Below are 22,571 nucleotides of genomic sequence, written 5' to 3'. Positions count from 1 at the left end.
GAGGTGACTTCAGAAATCTCTCTCTGGGGGACTAGTGAGACCTGCAGAGCATGGCTCAATTATACTAATGGCACAGTGGGGCTGCTCTGATCATACATAATTGCGTGACAGTGGACAGATAGCAGTAGGGTGATGTCAGGCACAGCTGACATCACCCTAATGGCATCTGTATTGACAGGTAAAAACCATGTCTGTTGGAGGCATTACTTTGAGGATGAGACCTGGAGATTCTTTATTTTGGAGTCATGCCAGCACAGAGATTTCCAAGAATGATTTTTCTCCAGACAATTAGGATGGCAAAGAGGAGCTATGAAATTAAATTATCAAGGAACATAAAACAAAATAGTACAATATTTTACAGGCACATCAATAAAGAAAGGAAGGTCAGGATGGGAATAGGGCCATGAAGGGATAGACAGGACAATACCACAGGTAGCGATAGGGAGGTGGCAGAAATATTAAATCATTATTTCGCTTCGGTATTTACCAGGGAGATAGAACAGGTGGACATGACATTGGATGATGAGATGAGTAATGAAATAAGTGCATTTAAAGTAAAAAAGGGGATATATTAAATAAACTAATCAAACTCAAAGAGGATAAAACCCCTGGTCCAGATGGATTGCATCCACGCATTTTAAAAGAATCTAGGGAAGAGATAGCAGAGGCATTACTACGCATATTTAATAATTCATTAGAAAAAGGTGTAGTGCCAGAGGACTGGCGGATAGCTAATGTAATATCTATATTTAAGAAGGGGGATAGAACATGTCCAGGGAATTATAGACCAGTTAGCTTAACATCGGTGGTAGGAAAAATAATGGAATCCCTACTAAAGGAGAAAATAGAAGATCATCCAGAAATTAAAAGTATAATAATGAATAGTCAGCATGGATTTCAAAAGGGAAATTCTTGCTTGACCAACCTTATTGCATTTTTTGAAGAGGTAACAGAGAGAGTAGACAATGGTAATGAAGTAGATATAATTTATCTAGATTTTCAAAAGGCCTTCGATAAGATAACCCATAATAGACTAATGAGTAAGGTCAGAGAATCTGGAGTCAGGGGACAAGTAGCAGAATGGATAGCTAGCTGGCTTCAAGACAGAAAGCAGAGAGTGGGAGTAAAGGGTAGCTATTCACAGTGGCAGAAGGTGGGTAGTGGTGTTCCACAAGGGTCAGTGCTGGGACCACTGCTGTTCACAATTTACATTAACGATTTAGACTTTGGAATCAAAAACACAATTTCTAAATTTGCAGATGATACCAAAATGGGGGGGATAGTCAATACTGAGGAGGACTGCAACAAATTACAGGAGGACATTAATAAACTTGCAGAATGGGCAAATAATTGGCAAATGAAGTTCAACACAGATAAATGTGAGGTATTACATTTTGGTAGGAAGAATAGGGAAATCACCTATCACTTGGAGAGTGCGAGTCTGGGTGGGGTAGAGGAACAAAGGGATCTTGGAGTACAAATACACAAATCACTAAAAGTTGCGACGCAGGTTAGCAAGGCCATTAAAAATGCAAACCAAGCACTAGGGTTTATTTCTAGAGGGATAGAATTGAAAAGTAGGGAAGTTATGCTAAACCTGTATCGAACCTTGGTTAGACAACACTTAAGAGTACTGCATACAGTTCTGGTCGCCATATTATAAAAAGGATATAAAGGCACTGGAGAAGATGCAGAGAAAATTTACAAGGACGATACCAGAAATGCGAGGGTATACATATCAGGAAAGGATGAACAGGTTGGTTCTCTTTTCTCTTGAAAAAAGAAGGCTGAGGGGTGACCTAATAGAGGCCTTTAAAATCATGAAAGGTTTTGATAGAGTAGACACAGAGAGAATGTTTCCACTTGTGGGGAAGAGCATAACTAGAGGCCATCAATATAAGATAATCACCAAGAAATCAAATAGGGAATTCGGAAGAAACTTCTTTACCCAAAGAGTGGTGAGAATGTGGAATTCGCTACCACAGGGAGTGGTTGAAGTGAATAGTATAGATGCATTTAAGGGGAGGCTAGACAAGCATATGAGGGAGAAAGGAATAGAGGGTAATGCTAATAGATTTAGATGAGGAAAGACGAGAGGAGGCTCAAGTGGAGCATAAACACCGGCATGGACTGGTTGGGCCGAACGGCCTGTTTCTGTGCCGTATATCCTATGTAATCCTATGTAATCTCATTATTGTAGTGATTCTCTTGGGAGAATCGCAATTTTTCCAATTTAACCCCAATAAGATTTTATTCCTCTAATTGGCCTGGGTTGTTATCTGGGTTTTTTGCCTCTCCCAGGAGGTTACATGACGGTGTATAGATTGTGATGCACAAGACATCGGAGTTGTGTGGGACAGGTTGGATGGACCAGAGGGTCTTTTCCTGTTATCAGATTTGCTCCACCTCTGGCATGAAAATTAGTTATCAAGACAAAGCATATTCCAATTGATTACACACTCCTAAAAGTGTGACCACTCATAGGCTGTCTATGAAGTTTAGCTTCAAGATCACCCACTGGTCTACGAGAAGCATTAAATGTTGGGAGATCCAAGATTTGAATCTTTGTGTTGTCTGAACTCAAAGTCAAAACTATTCTATTTTTTTCACTTTCTTTCCTGAAGCTACTAAAAGATGCTGGTGTGTGATTCTACAAGTGCCGACCACCCTCTGTATTTTCTTTACGTCTTTTATATCCTTCATAGACAACATCCCAGCTATCGTGCTGAAGACTTGTGCCCCAGAACTAGCCGTGCCTCTAGCTAAGCTGTTCCAGTACGGCTACAACACTGGCATCTATCCGATAATGTGGAAAACTTCCCAGGTATGTCCTGTCCACAAAAAGCAGGACAAATCCAACCCAGCCAATTACCGCCCCATCAGTCTACCCTCATCAGCAAAGTGATGGAAGGTGTCATCAACAGTGCTATCAAGCGGCATTTACTCACCAATAACCTGCTCACTGATGTCCAGTTTCGGTTCCACCAGGACCACTCGGCTCCAGACCTCATTACAGCCTTGGTCCAAACATGGACAAAGGAGTTGAATTCCAGAGGTGAGGTGAGAGTGACTGCCCTTGACATCAAGGCAGCATTTGACCGAGTGTGGCATCAAGGAGCCCTAGTAAAACTGAAGTCAATGGGAATCGGGGGGAAAATGCTCCACTGGCTGGAGTCATACCTAGCACAAAGAAAGATGGTTGTGGTGGTTGAAGGTCAATCATCACAGCCCCAGGACATCACTGCAGGAGTTCCTCAGGGCAGTGTCCTAGGCCCAACCATCTTCAGCTGCTTCGTCAATGACCTTCCCTCCAACATAAGGTCAGAAATGGGGATGTTCGCTGATGACTGCACAGTGTTCAGCGCCATTCACAACTCCTCAGATAATGAAGCAGTCCATGCCCACATGCAACAAGATCTGGACGATGTTCAGGCTTGGGCTGATAAGTGGCTGGTAACATTTACACCACAGAAGTGCCAGGCAATGACTATCTCCAATAAGCGAGAGTCTAACCACCTCCCCTTGACATTCAACGGCATTACCATTGCTGAATCCCCCACCATCAACATCCTGGGGGTCACCATTGACCAGAAACTTAACTGGACTAACCACATAACTACTGTGGGAACAAGAGCAGGTCAGAGGCTAGGTATTCTGCGGTGAGTGTCTCACCTCCTGACTCCTCAAAGCCTTTCCACCATCTACAAGGCACAAGTAAGGAGTGTGATGGAATACTCTCCACTTGCTTGGTTAGTGCAGCTCCAACAACACTTAAGAAGCTCGACACCATCCGGCACAAAGCAGCCCACTTGATTGGCACCCCATCCACCACCTTAAACATTCACTCCCTCCACCACTGGCGTACCGTGGCTGCAGCGTGCACCATCTACAAGATGCACTGCAGCAACTCGCCAAGGCTACTTCAGCAGCACCTCCCAAACCCATGACCTCTTCCACCTAGAAGGACAAGGGGAGCAGGTGCATGGGAACACCACCACTTGCAAGTTCCCCTCCAAGTCACACACCATCCTGACTTAGAAGTATATCGCCGATCCTTCATCGTCGCTGGGTCAAAATCCTGGAACCCCCTACTAACAGCACTGTAGGAGTACCTTCACCACACGGACTGCAGCAGTTCAAGAAGGCTGCTCACCATCACCTTCTCAAGGGCAATTAGGGATGGGCAATAAATGCTGTCCTTGCCAGCGACGCCCACATCCCATAAAACAAATTTTTTAAAAGTGTACAGACTGAAAATACAATCTAGCCAATTAATATCCGAGCTATACATGTTTCAGCAGCTATGCAAACAGGCAATCTATAATTACAGGTAACCGATTTTTATTGTGTTTATTCTTCTTCATTCCGTTGTGACTCATTCTTTTCACAGCAGGACCATCTCATTCCTTACCAAGGTCAACTTACTCTTATTATCCTTTTCAAATATGCCACATAGTTTCCCATTTGACGGTAATTTAAAAAATAGTGAGATTGAATATTTACATTCTTACCCAATTTTAGTCCTTCGAGATATTCTCAACAACAACCTGCATTTATATAGCGCCTTTAACGTAGTAAAATGTCCCACGACATGTCATAGGAGTGTAATCAGACAAAAATTGAGATTGAGTTAAAGAAGGAGATATTAGAATAGGTAAGGTATTTTTAAGGAGCACCATAAAAGGAGAGGGACCTGCTATGTTCTGGTGTTTTCCATGTTCCGCTGAAGCCTCCAAATCCAGACATTATACCTAGCAGAGATTGTCTGAAATATCTGTGGAATAGATTCCCAGTAAAATTCAAATTCCAAAGAACTCCTTTGAATGTTCCTATGTGTTGAGCCGCAGCTGGGTAAATCGGAGTGATATTCCTGTTTCTTTATATGCAATAGAACAAATAACAATAAAGAAAAACAAGAAAAATGCTACAAAGAAGGAAAAAGAAGCTTCTAAGCTTGCTGATCACCTTGCCCATCAGGGCCAGAGTGGTCTCCTGGACTAGTTTTCATCATCCAGGGGGGTCGGAGAGGAATTTTCCCGATTTTTTTCCCCCTAATTGGCCTGGGTTGTTATCTGGGTTTTTTGCCTCTCCCAGGAGATTACATGGCGGTGGGGTGGGGAGTGTATATATTGTGACACAAGACATCGTAATTGTGTGGGACAGGCTGGGTGGGCCAGAGGGTCTTTTCCTGTCAGTCATTGTTCATATGTTTACATGTTTGATATTTTCTGCAAGTTGATACAAACTGACAAAGTAAGATACCTGCCGAGCTATATTATTGGCAATCTCTGTCTGCCCATACATTAATTTGCCTTAATCTCAGAGAACAACTAAGAACAATTGGAAAGGGAGAAAAGGAATCAATGGGCTCCAAATTCTGATTGACCCACTTGGCCAGTGGATGTGCGATGGAGTGGGCCTTAAATATGTTCATGTGTGCCAGCCAGCGGCTCAGTTGGTAGCACACTCTGAGTCAGAAAGTTGTGGGTTCAAGTCCCACTCCAAAGGCTTGAGCACGAAAATCTAGGCTGACACTCCAGTGCAGTACTGAGGGAGTGCTGCACTGTCAGAGGTGCCGTCTTTCAGATGAGATGTTAAAACGAGGCCCCGTCTAATCCTTCAGGTGGATGTAAAAGATCCCATGGCACTATTTTCGAAGAAGAGTAAGGGAGTTATCCCCGGTGTCCTGGCCAATGTTTATCCCTCAATCAACATAACAGAAACAGATTATCTGGTCATTATCACATTGCTGTTTGTGGGAACTTGCTGTGTGCAAATTGGCTGCCGCGTTTCCTACATTACAACAGTGCCTATGCTTCAAAAAGTACTTCATTGGCTGTAAAGCGCTTTGGGACGTTCAGTGGTCGTGAAAGGCGCTATATAAATGCAAGTCTTTCTTTTTCAAAGATGAAGATCCTGTCCCCAATTCTGGGAAAAGGGTGTTCTGCATCCTCACAATGGGTGGCCCATGCCTGTAAGAGTGCATCAGTGGCACCCACTCTGACAGAGTCCCAGAACATTAGTGGCAACCTGCTGTTGTGAGGAGGTCCTTAGTGGGTATGGCACGTACGTGGGAAGTTTATCCTCTTTGCCCAAAGAGGCACAAGGCAAAGCCTCCAAAAGTAATTTATCTCCTGCAGGATCGACTGATGACCTTTTACCTAAAGCACTTTGGGCCATTAGAAGGCCCATAACAGAATCTAATTCTGTTCTCAGAAGGCATGGATTCTGTTGGGCCAGTTGGACCAGTTGGGAGCGTCCTTGATGGAATTTCCCTAGGAAGCCAAGAACTCTCCCAGGCACACCCCATCCCACTAGAATTTCATGACCTCCTCACCATAGGGTTGAATCCCAGTGGAACTGGGTTCCACCATAGTTTCTGACCCTTCTCCAGCAGTTATGCCAGGCCCAGTGTGGAATTTTCAGTCCACTGTGCCTCTAATTATTTCCCCCCCCAATGATTTTAAGGATTTTTTTCATGATTTTACATTAATATTCTAACAGACACAAAAATGAAAGATATGTAATACATAAAGTAGACTTCTATTAACCTATTCAGGACTGGTGAATTAAAAGAAATGTATTGTTGTACTTCTGTAAATGGTACATTAAGTATTTGAGTACCATATAGCAACATGGGACAGGAATAGGCAATTCAGCCTCTCAGGTCTGTTCCCCCATTCAGTTAGATCATGGTTTATCTGTACATCAATTCTATTTAGCCTCCTTAGCTCCATATCCCTTGATAATTCTACCTAACAAAAATCTATCAATCTCAGTCTTAAAAATTTCAATTGACTCAACATCCACAGCCTTTTTGGGAGAAAAGATTTCCAGATTGCCACTATGTGTGTGAAAAAATGCATCCTGATTTCATTCCTAAATGCTCTAGCTCTAATTTTAAGATGAAGCCCTCTTGTTTTGCATTCCCCACTAGAGGGAATAGTCTCTCTGTCTCTACCCTATTGAAGCTTTTTATCATTTTAATCTCGTTGATTAGATCACCCCTCGACCTTCTAAACTCAAGAGAATAAAAACCAAGTTTCTGCAACCTATCCTCATAATTTAAAGCTTTAAGCCCTGGTTTCTTTCTGGTGAATCTGTGCTGTACCTCCTCCAAGGCCAATAGGCAACACATCTCAGCTGAGGCAACAATGAAAAACACTAGAATGTTCTTAGTGCCCCTTGGCTAGAAAAAGGGGGAAAAAACCATCAGCCATGCTTCCTATTATTGATATCCAGTAACCCTTCCTGCAAAGTGTACCTGTGTGGAAGTTGGTTGAGGTCAGGATCGATATTTTGACATTCTTGTAATGATGCTACTTGCATACTGGTATAATCCTGAAGCCCCGATTCCCTGCTAAGCCACAGTTCCATGGGACCAGCTGCTCTACAGTATCTAACACAAGTGGGCATTCTGCATGTGTGAGCCGAGCCAGCAATTGTCAACAGCAACTTGCATTTATATAGCGCCTTTAACATAGTAAATCATCCCAATGTGCTTCACAGGAATGATTATCAAACAAAATTTGACACCGAGCCACATAAGGAGACATTAGGACAGGTGACCAAAACCTTGGTCAAAAAGGTAGGTTTTAAGGAGTGTCTTAAAGGAGGAGAGAGAGGTAGAGCGGCAGAGAGGTTTAGGCAGGGAATTCCAGAGCTTAGGGCTAGACAGCTGAAGGCATGGCCACCAATGGTGGAGGAGTGATTAAAATTGGGGAGGCTCACGAGTCCAGAATTGGAGGAGCACAAAGATTCGGAGGGTTTTAAGGATGGATGGGGTTACAGAGATAGGTCAACAAGCTATTTGGCAGTGAGAGCATCACAGTCAAGCCCATTATTTCGCTCACCCAATCTCCATGCAGGAGCACCATCAGTGATGACCTCTCCAGATGGGGATTAGCAGCAATAATTCAGGTTAATGTTTCCTTTTTTAAGGTGGGTTGGTGAGCTCCAGCTAAGAGCAGTGAACTCAGCATAGATGTGAACTGAACCTGGGACCTTCTATGTTGATGCGGATTAGCTACGCGTCACCTTTACCAACTTACAAAAGGAGCCTTCTTGTCTTTTCTTGAATACTGACATGATAACGTTGTACAAAGGCATTGCTTGAATTATGCTGCAGAAAAATAGCTGCCATGAGGTAGAAATAACAAAAAGCTAGATTAAATATTTCAAGATCATTGTTGGTTTTAGGCGGCACAGAACAGCAGAACATCAGAATGGTGCTCCGAACAGTAAATGTTAGAGTTTTCCCCATAGAGAGAGGAGAGAAAGAGGAAAAGAGAGAGGAGCAAGAAACAGGAGAAAATGTGAGAAAGAGAGAGCAATGGAGAAGAGAAAGAGGAAAGAAAGATAGCAAGAGAACGAATAGGAGAAGGAGAAATAGGGAGAAAAAATGAGAGAGAGAGCAAGAGAGGATTATGAGAGAGAGGAGAGAGAGACAAAAATGTGCAAGAGGAACATGAAAAAGCAGGAGAAAAAGAGAGGAGAGAGATATTCTTGATATGTACTTTCATATGTGTCCCAGTATCAACAAAGCACTGAGAGCAGGTGGCAATCTGGTTCGCTCAGCTGGGGAGAGTGCATGGAGAGACCTATCTGGCAGAGAAGCTGAGAAAAATAATTTTAAATAGGGAGTTTTACCTCATCAAAACAAAACAAATGATATGTCTGATAATGTGGTCCCAACAAAGTGCTTCTTTTCATGACTGGGCCTTCAGCATCCATTGGAAACCAAGCTCAACTACTAGAGCTCTACTCAGGTACTCCAGCTCCATTATGGAGAAATGTAAATATTTTAATGATGCCAGTAAGTCTCGCACACACTCTCCCACTACCCTCACACTGGTCAGACACATTGGGCTGTGCTGAGCCCACTAGGTGCATTGTAGGCCTCAAGCCTCTGCACCTGGCAATACAGGGACCCAGTGCTTCAGCACATCAAGTGCCTGCCATCACAGTATCTGTCCATTATATATAACATATGGCTTTAATGCTCAAATATAGAGAATAAAGGTTGGGTACCTGTTACATCTACAGATATAGGGCAGAATTTTCATTCAGGAGTTGGGTTGGAGGCGGGACTACAATTTTCGGGGTTGTAGTCCCGCCTCCATCGAGATGCAGCCAATCCACGTGATTTTAACTTGATTGACCTTGTTGAGCCCGCCCAGTGGGTTCAGCAGGCCAATTAAGGGCCACCCGGCAACAGGTGACATCACAGACTGAAATTTCATCTGTCAAGACGTTTTGACAGATGAAATATCAGCGTTTCACAGCTGTTTGAAGCTGTCAAACACTGACAGTCTTACTTCTAACATGAGTCCTTCTCCACAGACTGAGTTAGAAATCTCTCCTGCACAGAAAGCTGCAGACTGTCACTTTTGACAGATCGCAGCCATTCTGTTTTCTGTGCCGGTGAGATGAGGGACTCCCCAAACCTAAAAGAAGGAAGGCTGAAAAGGTAAGAAAAGGTAATTTACACTTCTTTAATCACTTTAGACACACCAAATATATTTACCTTTGCACTCATGCACACATCACTCACCTGAACACCGACATCTCGACCCCTCCAAGCCCTTCAACCCAACGGCCCGACTCCTCCAACTTGGCCTGGTTTGGAGCCGTCAGGAATCCCATAGTTCAAGCTTAAAAATAGGGATTAGGCTAAAACCCGCCTGTTAACTACGTGTTAACAGGCAGTTAATTGGCACTAATCCCTTCCTGCCTCGGGGAGGCGGGTCCCAGTGCGGGGCGGGTACCTGCCTCCTTTGAAACTGGCATGGAGGCGGGTTGGGGGCAGGATGGGGTCGGGACCCCGATTTCGGGAATTTAACCCCCCACGCGCCTCCAATCCCGACTCCACGGCACACTGAAAATCGAGCCCATAGTCTCAACCATCTTTTAATCCCCTGTTTTATTTTCTGTTGGTTAAGGTTTTGGTGCTGAAGTTTGTAATTTGCTAATGCCACCTGTTTTTCCATTCCTATCAGTAGTGCTCACCCAATGTTGTTGTTCAGCCTTCTGCTACAGTGAGAAGAAACACCTATTTTTATTGAGAAAAATGATAATTAGGCTCATGGCACAGGACATCACCCAAGTTGAAAACAGTAAGAGAGATGACCAGCTATGTCAAGTGTTTATGTGACAAGTGACCAATAAAATTCAGGAAAAATATATTCCAATAAAAAAAAATAAGGACCAATTAACCAAAAATGAGATGCCATGGATAAATAAAGAGGTGAGGTTAAAACTGAATCTAAATAAAAAGGCATACGCAAAGTACATAAACAATAAAGGAGAGGATGAAAATAGGGAATATGATGAGCTTAGGAAAGAGGTTAAAAAGACAATTAGGAAGACAATGAGGAAATATGAAATGAAAATACTGAATATAAAAAGAAATAGTAAAGTATTCTATAGGCGCATAACTAACAAAAGGAGAATTAAGATGGGGTAGGGCAACTAAATGATGAGCAAGATAAATTCAAATGAGATAATACAAAAATGTACATACTTCACCTCCATTTTCACTGAAAAGACTAACAAAGAAGAAATCACAACAGTAGAAAAGGTCAGTTAAGATAGAAATAAAGGAGATAATAGACAAACTAGCCAAACTTGAGAAGAAAGCCTTGGGTCCAAATGGATTGCATCTGTGGATACTCAGGGAGGAGATAGCAGATGCACTATTTATAAAAATTCAATGGAAAAAGGAATAGTGCCAGAGGACTGGTGAATAGCAAATGTAATTTCTACCTTCAAAGGGAGATGGAACCAATCGAGGAAGCTATAGACCAGTTAGCTTAATGTCAGTGGTAGGAAAGATATTAGAATCTTTGCTAAAAGGTGAGATAACAAAACATCTCGAGTAAAAAAAGTCAGCATTTATTTCTAGAAGGAAGGTCATTTTTAATTAACCTTATTGAATGCTTTGAAGAATTAACAAAGAATAGACAAGGGCAATGAAGTGGATGGTGTATACATGGACTTTCAGAAGGCCTTTGATAAGGTGCCACATAAGAGTCATGACAAAGGTCAGGACATGTGGAGTCAGGGGCCAGGTAGCAGAATGGATTGAAATATGGCTACAAAACAGAAAACAGAGGGTAGGAGTTTAGGGACATTTCTCAGACTGGTAGAAAATAGGAAATGGTGTTCCACAGGGATCCGTACTGGGATCACTGTTGTTCACCATATACATAAATGAATTGGACTCACAAATTTGAGGTATGGTGTCAATGTATGGAGGTGGGTGACACCAAACTGGAGGGTATAACTAATAATGTGGATGACTGCACCAAAATACAGAAAGATATCAACAGGCTAGCAGAGTGGGCTGATAAATGACAAATGAAATTCAATATAATAAAGTCTGAAGTGGTTTGTTTTGGTAGAAGGAATAAGGAGGCCACTTATTCCTTGGAAAGTAAGAAACGAAATGGGATAGAGGAGCAAAGAGATCTGGGAATACAGTGTAGGAGTCTACGTACTCCTTACAAAATATACTGAACTCGGAGAGGTTCAACAGAAAAGGTTTAATTGTTGAGACCACATGTTGCACACAAAAATGGCGTCAGAGCTTACACCAAGTCTGACTGCTTTTCATCAGTCCACAGCTTCGACTGCTCCTCCCCCGCTCTGGGCTTAACTATGTTGCAGATCGAGTTTCTTAAAGGTGTGATCCTTCTTAAAGGCATGACACCTGATTTATAGTCTACGGACCGAAAAGCGGATTGTGTCCTTTCTGTGATCGGTACGCCACAACAGATACATAAATCATTAAAGGTAGCAACATAAGTTGATAAGGTCATAAAGAGTGCTATGAAAGTATTGAGGTTCATTTCGAGAGCAATATAATACAAAAGCAGGTATATAAGGTTAAATTTATATAGAACCTTGGTTATATCACACTTGGAGTATTGTATGCAGTTCTGGTCTCCATACTATAAAAATTATATTGAAACACTGGAGAAAGTTCAGAAAATATTTACTGGGATGTTACCAGAATTGATGGATGAAACTTTCAGTAAAGATTGAACGGACTGTTTTCTCTGGAGAAAAGAAGATTAAGAAGAGACCTGGCAGAGGTCTTTAAAATTCTGAAGGAGTTCGATAGAGTGGATGCGAAGAAACTGTTTCCACTTGTGGGGGAGTCCAGAACAAAGGGACATAAATATAAGATTATCCACTAACAAATCAAGAAAGGATTTCTTTACACATCGAGTGGTTGAATCAGTTAGCATTGATGCATTTAAGAGGTGGCTTGATGCTTACGTGAAGGAGAAGGGAATAGAGGGGTACGGGGGCAGGCTGAGAAAAGGTCATTAGAGTCAGAGGAGGCCCATGTGGAGTATAAACAGCAGCATTGACCAGTTGGACCGAATTGCCTGTTTATATGCTGTAGATTCTATGTAAAACTTCACTTTTTAAAAGTCTAAAGATTGTAAAAGGAAGGAAAAGCCGAGGGAGGCAATGAGTTCCAAAATTTTGATATGCTTGGGGGAAAATAAGTGTTAGAATAGGAGATAAGGAATCGTGTTTGGAACCAGATAATTGGAATATAGGAGGAGAGAGAGGGGAACAAAAATAGTATTAATAAAAGTGAGAAAGGAAGAGAGAAAGAGGGAAGATAGGGATTGGAGGCTAGGGATGAAATGATCACCTATCAATCGACAAGCCTTTATGTAATATATACAAGACCATTGTATGACACAAAAAGACCATTATACTGAGAAATAATACGTTACATTTTCCTGGACAATCGCATTAATAGTCTACCCTCCCTTGATACTTGCAGAAAGAAACCATTAAAATCAAAGGTTTATTAGCTGGACGATAATTGGAAGACTTTAGTAATACTGGCAAAAAGTGTAATGACTTGAAAATGATTGTAAAGACCCATTCCAAGTAACTTGCTTGCTTGGTAGGGTCGATTCTGTAGTCACCCAGTTTACATATTCATTCCCAGTAAGTTTTTTAAGTAGCATTTTTAATGAAATATTTTAAATTACTGTTTTGAGTTCCTGGAAGAGAATAATTTAAAATAGTCTTGTAAAGTTATTTTCTGTCCATTTCCTGCACTCCATGCTCCAAGGATTGGTCAGGTTACCGGCTTCTAGGTCTCGCTTCTTCCCCTGTGAAGGCGGCCACTGGACAAGCACAAGAAGCACCTGGTTTCCCCGTACTGTTTTCCCACAGTCATATTCCTGAGATCAGAACTGTGTGTGTGAATGATTATGTTGTGAGCCATTCTTTTCTAATTCACACCATCACACACCTGTGCTCCAAAGAGCTGTACCATCACACAACCCTACAAATATTGTTGCTATTCAAATACCAATATTTCAACATTTTAGAATGGCCTTTTTCTTACTTCTTTCTACCCTTCAGCAGGTTCTGTTTTCTACATCATACTTAAAGGGTAAAGGTGACAATCACAAAGTGTTTTTGTGTGAATATTTGGTGTACAATAGTTCTGTATTGATGCACAGGAAAGGGTTGAATTCTAATTACATTTTAGAAGGTCAACTTATTTGAAAGAGTGGTTGGCAAACTCTTTCTATTTGTTCTCTGGCACACAATGGAATGATGTAAATCATATTGAAATACATCATGGCATTGCTAATTTGTGGCAAAAATGATGCTTGGCTCTTGATTTGCTAAACTATTTTCTTAAGACACTGTGGGCTCGATTTTCCCAGCCCCGAGGAGGCGGGTTTGGAGGCGTGCGAGTTGTTAAAATCGCCAAAACTGGCGGGTGGGCCCGTTCCCGCCTCCATCCCGCCTCTGAGTAATTTTCCCAAGTGCGTGTTTTCTGACCCGCTTTCCATCCCACCTCCAAGAGGCGGGATAGGCCCTTAAGGCCCTTAACAACCACTTAATTGCCTCTATAATCCCATTTTGAGAGGCCTTTCCAATTTTAACACATTTCCCCCATCCTACACACCTCCTCTGGAACACACCAGGTAATCCTGGCGGCCTCACTAGTGGATTGCTTACGAACAGCTGCAGCTCCACCATTACAAAGGAGTTTTCACCGATGATCATTTGCAGGTGGCAGAACTTTGTTGTTTCAGGTCTGGGGGAACTTTTAGCAGGCATACTCAGTGTTGTGGAAGTTTGGAGCCTGACACCCATCTCCAGTGTGACCTCCTTGGAAACCCCTCTCCCCACCTTGACTAAGCGCTTCCTCAACTGAGGCATATACCAGAAGCATGGTGACCATTTAATTCCTTTCCTCCTGGACATCAGATTCGGATGAAGACCAGCCGTGGCAACAGCAGAATAATGAGCAACAGCAGCACCAACAGGAACATCAACAGGAGCGCCAAGCTGTTAGTCACCCACCTGAAGATGCACAGGCCAAAAGGCACCAGAGCACCACCATATTGCTGCCCGGGATGCAAGGGACGCACTCATCCTGGCCAGATTTGCTTAGCCTGCACAATCAAACACTTTAGTCTCGCTCCTTCTGGAGAAGAACCTACGGAATCCTATCACTCTGACCACCATTCTGATAATCGCAAGGCGCCCTAAGCCCTCAATGTGAAAGTCCCATTTGCGAAATGACACAGGCCACAACGTCAACAGTTTGCCATCAAAACACTTTATAATACGATCACAATGATGGCTGGTCCAAAAACGAAACAACACAACACCCAAGTGACTACCCTTGTGACTACTTGTGCTTTATCTTCCTCTTACGCGTGCTCATACGTGGTGCTTCTCCTGTGGCTTCAGGAGATGTGGAGGCCCCTTGCTCGCTCTCTTGCTGCTCCTGTCTCGACGCCTTTGGCGGGCGTCCTCTGGGGCGGCGAACCTGTGCGGGCTTGCCAAATGTCTGCTGCTCCCAAGGCTGTGCAGGGGTTGAGACGCCCATCTCATTTGAGTGAAGACTCTGGTGGGGCTCTGACCGAGGGCTTTGCTGTGGCATGGTCCTGTGAGCGCTTGGAGAGGAGCCCCCACTTCCTTGTTGTCTGCCACCAACATCCCTCTCATGGGTCAGCCCCACTTCAGAGGTAGCAAGTGGCTTGACAGCACCTTGCTGCACTGCAGGGGGGCCATGAGGACCCATTTCTGCACTAGAAGTCCTACTCCAGAGGACTTGCATGAAGGTCTGCTTTGTTTGCCCAATAACTGACCATTGCTCCTCAAGAGATGTCATTCTATTCTGAACAATGACCATGTTTTCAATACCCTTGCGACTAAGCTCCTCCATGGACCATGGAAGGAGCGGGTGTAGTGAATGCATAGCATAGATGCTTAGAAGGATACAAAGGACCCTCCCTGTGTGTTGTAAGCAGTTGTTGTCATGGCATCACAGTGATAGGAGGTGTGAGGGCTGCATGGTCGAATAGTTAAGTGAATGTGACCATAGAGAGAGAGGGAATGGGTAAGGGTGCAGGGATGTAGGTGTCAAGTGGGATGTGGAGGAAGAGGTTGGTAAAGCAGAGTGCTGATGAGGAGAGGCGATGGGGATCAGATTGAGGGTGATGGGAAAGTCATACTCACTTTTCCGGTGCGGAGAAGATCATGAAACCTCTTCGTGCATTGCAGCCAGGTTCTACGGCTCATTGAAATGGAGTTGACAACCTGGGCCACTTGTAGCCACACAACTTTTATCTGCTGGGGTGGCTTTTTTCTCCCTGAGGAAGGGAACAGCACCTCCTTATTACAGCTGGCTCCGTACACCAGAGCTTGGAGGGAGGGCTCATCAAACCAAGGAGCACACTTTTGCTTGATCGTTGACATTTTCCACAATTCAACTCCTTCATATAAATTGCAGAGCCTTTGCAGTCTCCAGAAGAATCAAGGCTGCTTGCAGGCCTTAAATCCAACAGCATTGATGACGTCATCGGAGGCAACTTTCTGTATGAAAAGACTAATTGGGCCAGTGGTTCCCACATGCAGGAAATCAATTGGCCAATTAGGGGAAAATCGCACTTTTTCAACACTTCACTTAGGAGTCGGGGTCCTGACACGATTTCCACCTGACACGTCCCAGCTCGCCCACACGGACAAAATCCAGCCCTGTCTCTTTAAGATGGATAAATTCTAGATCCAATTAGCACAACAAATGTCTTTATGGAAACCACCAATGTTTTATTAATCCTCTCCCCATAAAGTAGGTTGGTGCCTGGTATGAGGTGATGCAAAAATGAAGTTGTGAAAAGTTAGAATGGAGGAGATTATGAGATGGTTTGATAAAGGTGTTTAAGATTATGAAGGGCTGGGACAGCGCAGATAGTATCAAACTGTTTCTGTAGTTGAGAGGGTTTAGAATGAGGGAACATAGATAGCAGATTAAATGCAAGACAATTAGGACAGAGAGCAGAAGAAACATTTCTTTTTATTTATACAGAGGGTTGTGAGGCTGTGGGATGCACTGCTGGAGTTAGTGATTGAAGCAGAGACTATGTCAACTTTTAAGAATAGGTTAGATAGGTGGTTGAAGGAAAGGAGGAATAAAGAAATATGGGAACTGAGTGGGTACTTGGGATTAGTGCTATTGCTTGTGTGGAGGATAAACAGCAGCACAGACTGGTTGGTCGAATGGGCCATTTCTGTGTTGTAATTTCTATGTAATAAACATTTAGAAGTCAACAACAACTTGTATTTATATAACACCTTTAACGTAGTAAAATGTCCCATGGTGCTTTACAGGAGCATAATCAGACAAAAATTGACAACGTGCCAAAGAAGGAGGCATCAGGACAGATAACCAAAAGCTTGATCAAATAGGTAGATTTTAAGGAGCATCTTAAAGAAGGAGAGTGAGGTGGAGCGGTTTAGGGAGGGAATTCCAGAGTTAGGACCTAGACAACTGAAGGCATGGCCACCACTAGGGGGGCGAAGGGAGTCAGGGATGCAAAAGAGCCCAGGATTGGAGGAGCCCAGAGATCTCGGGGGCGGGGCAGGGTTATAGGGCTGGAGGACGTTACTGAGATAGGGAGGGGCGAGGCTATGGAAGGTTTTGAACGCAAGGATGAGAATTTTAAATTCCACAAAAATTGCATGTCCACAAAATGATGTAGTAGTTGGCTCCATTTAGATGGCGGCTGCCTCATTTACCATCTGCTGCACACTAACTAGCCTTGAAAGAGCTACGGGGGCTAACAGATACTTATACCCTGTGTAGACAAGAAATTGGAATTCACTCCTGTGATATTAAGTAATGTAAGGTATTTTGTGAAGAATCTTTTGTTAGATTGGGAGATTTTCAGCTGAGTAAAGAAACTTAAACCATATTATGTAATAGTTGGATATTTTTCCCAGAATATTTTGTGCTCTGAACCTTGTTCTGAATGAAAATGCAAGCAACTACAGGATCCTGTTTTCCAAAGATGTGGCTTTTTTGTCTTCCTTAAAGCAAAATGTGAAAAAGACTCATTTCATCTCCTCAGTTTCTTTTATCTTCTCTTTGAGCCAAGAGAGCAGGGCATTCAGCCTCAGGCCTCTCCTCAACTAACATTGGAATGGAGTTTGCCAGGTGGAATGCATTTCCCTGATCAGTTTCCTTTATCCGCACCGCTGGCATCTCTCAATTCAAAACCAAGCGGCTGAAAAATAGTGCAGCAGAATACGAGAAGATTGCAAAACTACATAGTGGCTGCAGCTAATGACAATTCCACACTGCAACTGGTGTGAGAAGACATGTGAATTGCGACATTAAACTCATCATCAGGCCTTGGAAGGAGTGTAGCGCAGATTCATTGGAATGTTACCAGGGCTCCAAGGGTTAAATTTGAGGAGAGATTGCATAAACTAGGCTTGTATTCACTGGAATATAGAAAGTTAAGGGGTGATTTGATTGAGTTTTTTAGGATTTTGAAAGGAATTGATAGGGTAGATGGAGAGAAACATTTTTTGCTGGTGGGGGAGTCTAGGACAAGGGGACATAACCGTAAAATCAGAGCCAGGCCATTGAGGAGAGAAGTTAGGAAACACTTCTTCACACAATGGGTGGCAGAAGTGTGGAACTGTCTCCCACAAAAGGCAGTAGCTGCTAGCTCAATTAATCATTCAAAATCTGAGATCGATAGATTTTGGCTAGCCAAAGGGAATTAAGGTATTAAGGGAAATGGTGCCACGGTGGGTAAATGGTGTTAGGGTACAGATCAACCATAATCTCACTGAATGTTGGAACAGGCTCCAGGGGCTGAATGGCCTACTCCTGTTCCTATTTTCCTATGATCAGCATAATTCCAATGTGAGGATGCAGCTGGTTGAGGTGAAAGTACATGTCGCTGCTGTATCACAGCATTGGAAACAGGTACATTTAGCAATCACTTAGCTTACCAAACTTATTTAATGTGTTAAACTTCACACAAAGGGTGGTAGAAGTGTGAAACTCTCTCCCACAAAAAGGAGTAGATGCTAGCTCAAGCAATAAATTTAATCTGAGTTCAATTGATTTTTGCCAGCCAAAGGTATAAAGGGATATGGAGCCAAGGTGGGGGGATGGAGTTAGGTCACAAATCAGCCATGATGTCATTGAATGGTGGAACAGGCTCGAGGGGCTGAATGGCCTACTCCTGTTCCTGTGTTCTTATCAGTTACCAATTGATGGCCCAGAGACCCGAGAAACATCTGATGATCGAGTTACCCTCAATATGAGCGACAACTACCGAGATGGCTAAGAAACAAAAGTTCATCCAGAAAAGGAGTGGAATTTAACCTCAGACGTCTTCAATATGAGATTCACACTTGCACCTAGAATCACTGGGAAACTTGGAGTTCAAACTGAAAGACAGCCATATCATGATCATATGGGAACAGTTTGATTTTACTAGACTTTCCAATTGAATTCATTGATATCATCAGTACTTTACATCAGAGACTGCTTTCTGTTATAAATACTATAGGGGTAAATCTTCAGTTTCACTGACAGGGCGGTAATCTGGTGGAGTTGATCGCCCACCCATTGTAGAACTCATTGAAATCAGTGGAATGAAAATCGGTGGGTTCTAAATGAACGGGTGATTCACTTCGCCGACCAGATGGTGAAGGCAAAAATTTACCCATATATGTTTTGACTACTTCTTTTTAAAAATTGCTTATTTGAAAAATAGTAGAATCTTTTATCAGACAAAACAAGCATATACCTTTAATCAAGGCGGGATCTAGTGTTGGTATAAAAGGCGCATTTGCCTTGACTGTGCAGTGGTTCAACTTGTAGTAACAACAGGGTATGTGGCTTCATACCCTGGAGCCCACTGCACAGAGCGAGTTGCCAATCTCAGCCAGTCCATTATCGATCACTGGAAAGCTAAACTTTACCCCTCCATAGTTTTTTTCACAAAAGTTATTTTAGTTTGGTTCACTCCAAAAACTTAAAATAAACCCTCTGCATAGAAATTGGAGCACAAAAGGAGACCATTCGCCATATTGGGCCTTTGATTAGTACTATCGCCTATCCATTAGAATGAAAAACATGGGAGAGGCTCATGAGTGACTTACACAGGGGTATGAATATACAATATGACATAGAACCCTTCAAATAAACCAGTAATTTGCTCTTAACCCTTTATACCACATGCAGAAGGATGTTGTCTGGCTCTGCATGGAATACAGGTTTCATTCCACTCTTGAGTTAGAACAGTTTTGTTTTTCTTCAAGGGAGCAATTAAATCCATATTCGAGGAAGACCAGTAAGTTTTCAGTTAATACCAATTTTCATTTCAAAATTTGTAAATATATTTCCAGCCCAAATTACAGATTAATGCTCCAAAGCCCGATTTTAATTAAATACTCTTACATTTTTAGCAAAACATAAATTATTAGTTTGCAATGTATTCATGTTTCATATTTTTATCATGGTTAACAGTGTAGCAGCTATTGATTTATTGATAATTGATGTAAAATTATATTTACTTTCTGTTAAATGGAAGTTTCTGGTAAACAATTTAACATTTCTTTACATAATACAAAGAATTCAGCAGGAGTAGAAGCTGCAGCCAATTCCATTCCATTTTCTTTATCTCTGAAATCATGTTATACCAAAATTCTGACCAACAATAACGACAACGGTTATCATTGGCTGGAGAAGAGATTAATTTCCTGTTTAGAACCTATTATTATTCCATATTACAGCACTAATTAGTAGCCCATCTCTAGCTACCCCGCAAATACTACTTAAAGCCACTATATTACTTGGAGAGTGTTGCTTAGTACCCACCCACCCTCACTGAACCACCCAGAGATGGCCATTATGCAGCAGGGATGCTGAAAATATTCCAGCTTTCAATTTGCAATATTCAAACCGCCCTTGCAAAGAGGTTTGGAGAAGCATCATTTCTGTTCATACCTCCATGTTTGTACATAACAAAAACTAGGCTCAAACTGATTAAAAATTAATCTAATTGGTTACACCATTTTCACTTCAAATTAACATGCAGTCCTGGTCAGATAGTTTACATTGATACAAAAAGCATATTTTCAGCCATTTTGGCAGACTGAAATATTGATGTTGAAGTTAATGCTCCTTATGCAAATAAAATATATCATCACACAAGCCTGACAGTCTCAATATATGATATGGAAACAGTCTACACACTAATGCAAGTATCACCATATTAACTGCTTCCAATTTACTGCAATACATATTTGCATTTGGAAATACTATCGCTCTTTGTTTGAATCAGAACTATAGTTCATAAGATCTTAATTCATCTGTTAGACCATTTTTCATCCAAAACTGTATTAGTCCCCAAGAATCCCTATAACCAAGAATCTTTAAGAAATGTCACTGCTAAAGCAGCCTCGTTAAACTCTTCTACGGGCAACAAATATGCAGTTCAGGATCCGGTACAAAAAAACTGAGGAGGACACTGAGTCTTTCAAGGACCCACAAGGGTCATTTGCTTTTAGCTGCTAACTAAAGCACAATAGAAATCAATGCATGACCACAAAAAAAGAGTTAAAATGTGAACGCTTGATCTCTCCTGGCAGGACACAATTGCTGATTTGAACAAAACCCTAGGCTTACTTCTGGCCAGGCAGTTCAGAACGAAGGCTTAAAATATTATAAGAGATAGAAGCTTACCTTCCATCATGGTGGCAGAATTGCATTCCTCAATCTCCAAAGGTCCTGAAAGACACAGGAAAGCAGGGGCCAGTTATCACTTATGAATTAAGCAGGAACGAAGATCAGCATCAACTCCTGGCTATTGCAGATGCCAGCACAGAATTGAAAGGCTGTGCTTATAGGCCATGGATGCTACTGTTGAAATCAGCTACAGGATCACAGAACGATGCTGAAAAAAAGACAGGGAGAGAAAGCTTGCTGAGCTCAACACAACTGCTAGGTTCAGCCAATCCCTTTTGCGCCGTACCTAATCACATGGTTGCCATCTCCTGACACAATACCCCTTGGGAACACAGGAAAAGCCACCTCCCCACCTTTCTCTGCTTTGAGTACACACACACACACACAACCCTCTTCATACCTTGTGACGCACTTCCCCGCCTTATAATCCTACTCGGGTAGCCAGGCAGATAAGATTAATTATCAGCACTGTCAGATTAACGTAGAAGCCTATGGTGTCAGCCGGCAACTACTGAGCATCCGGGAAAAAAATTGTAAAAAAAACCTCTGAAAGTAGCGGAGCGTTACTGCAGCTGAACAGCAATAATTAAACTACAGCATTGTTCTTGTGTTAATCAGCACAGTTAATGCATGTGTCCTTTTGTCAGAAGGCTGCTGCACATTTCTGCCTGTTCTCTCTCTCTCTCTCTCTCTGTGCCATTGAAGAGAAATCAATCCCACTGACGTCACATCATAAACAATTATCCCCAGAAGGATGATGGAGAAAAAAAATCCTCCCAGGCTGCTTCACGAGAACCTTGGAAATAATGTGCCATGAAGGAAGTCGGTGTCAAAGGGCAAAAGAATCAGCATAAGCACAAGAAGCACTAAGAATTTGTGTGGGAAAATGGATTTCACTCAGACTGGCAGAACACAGTGGGAAACTCTGAATTAATTAAAGAGCGTATGCATGAATGTACATGAAGGGAAGATATTGGCAGCTGACTGACACAGATGTCTCCTAATGACTAAACACTGACAGATTTTTTGGAGCCTCCCCACTTCCATTTCTCCACAGTATCCTAACAATAAAGTTTGTATTGCTTCTTAACCATCTTGGAATCCTGACAGTGTTAAACTTTTTCAAAATGGTCTCTGAATTGATAGTGTTTTCCTCCAAAACGCAACCATGGAGGAAGTGACAGAGACCACACTATTCCCAACAAGGTGGGAAGGAGACAAAAAAAATCAGACCAACAGTCATTCTCTCGTCACTTTTATGCACCTCTTCAGATTCAAAGCTGCAACATGGGCCATCTGGGGCATCCTTGCTTCCTGACCATAAATGGTGCATTGCACAAGAAGGCCCAATGGGAGAGAAAGTGGACATATCAGACTTTTAAAAAAAAATCACAAATAAGCAAACTGCTTTAACTTATAAAACTCAAGTTGATGTTTTTAATTGCATTTTTAGCTATTCAGAAGCAACTACAAGTCAATGTAATTTTTTCCAGTTTCCCCTCATTCTCCTACATAT

General features: G+C 42.3%; 1 protein-coding gene across 10 annotated transcripts in view; it reads right to left on the bottom strand.

The window, feature by feature from the left end:
* sgip1a (SH3GL interacting endocytic adaptor 1a) overlaps positions 1-21,768 on the bottom strand; it is a 286,659-nt gene extending 264,891 nt beyond the window's left edge. For 6 of the 10 annotated variants that reach the window (XR_015077669.1, XM_085982718.1, XM_085982721.1 and 3 more), the window contains exon 1: positions 21,053-21,335. Coding sequence is in view for 2 of the 10 variants with exons in the window: in XM_085982720.1 (XP_085838846.1) it covers positions 21,053-21,062 (10 nt within the window). In the remaining 8 variants the exon portion in view is untranslated. The other 4 variants (XM_085982717.1, XM_085982720.1, XM_085982716.1 and 1 more) reach the window with 2 other exon arrangements.
* Between the last annotated feature and the right edge of the window lie 803 nt (positions 21,769-22,571).

This window comes from Somniosus microcephalus, chromosome 3, assembly GCF_052327205.1.
Source record: "Somniosus microcephalus isolate GS21.2 chromosome 3, FLI_Smic_1.0, whole genome shotgun sequence".
NCBI lineage: Eukaryota > Metazoa > Chordata > Chondrichthyes > Squaliformes > Somniosidae > Somniosus > Somniosus microcephalus.
Note: the sequence above shows the minus strand (reverse complement) of the source record. Positions and strands in the feature narration are given on the sequence as shown.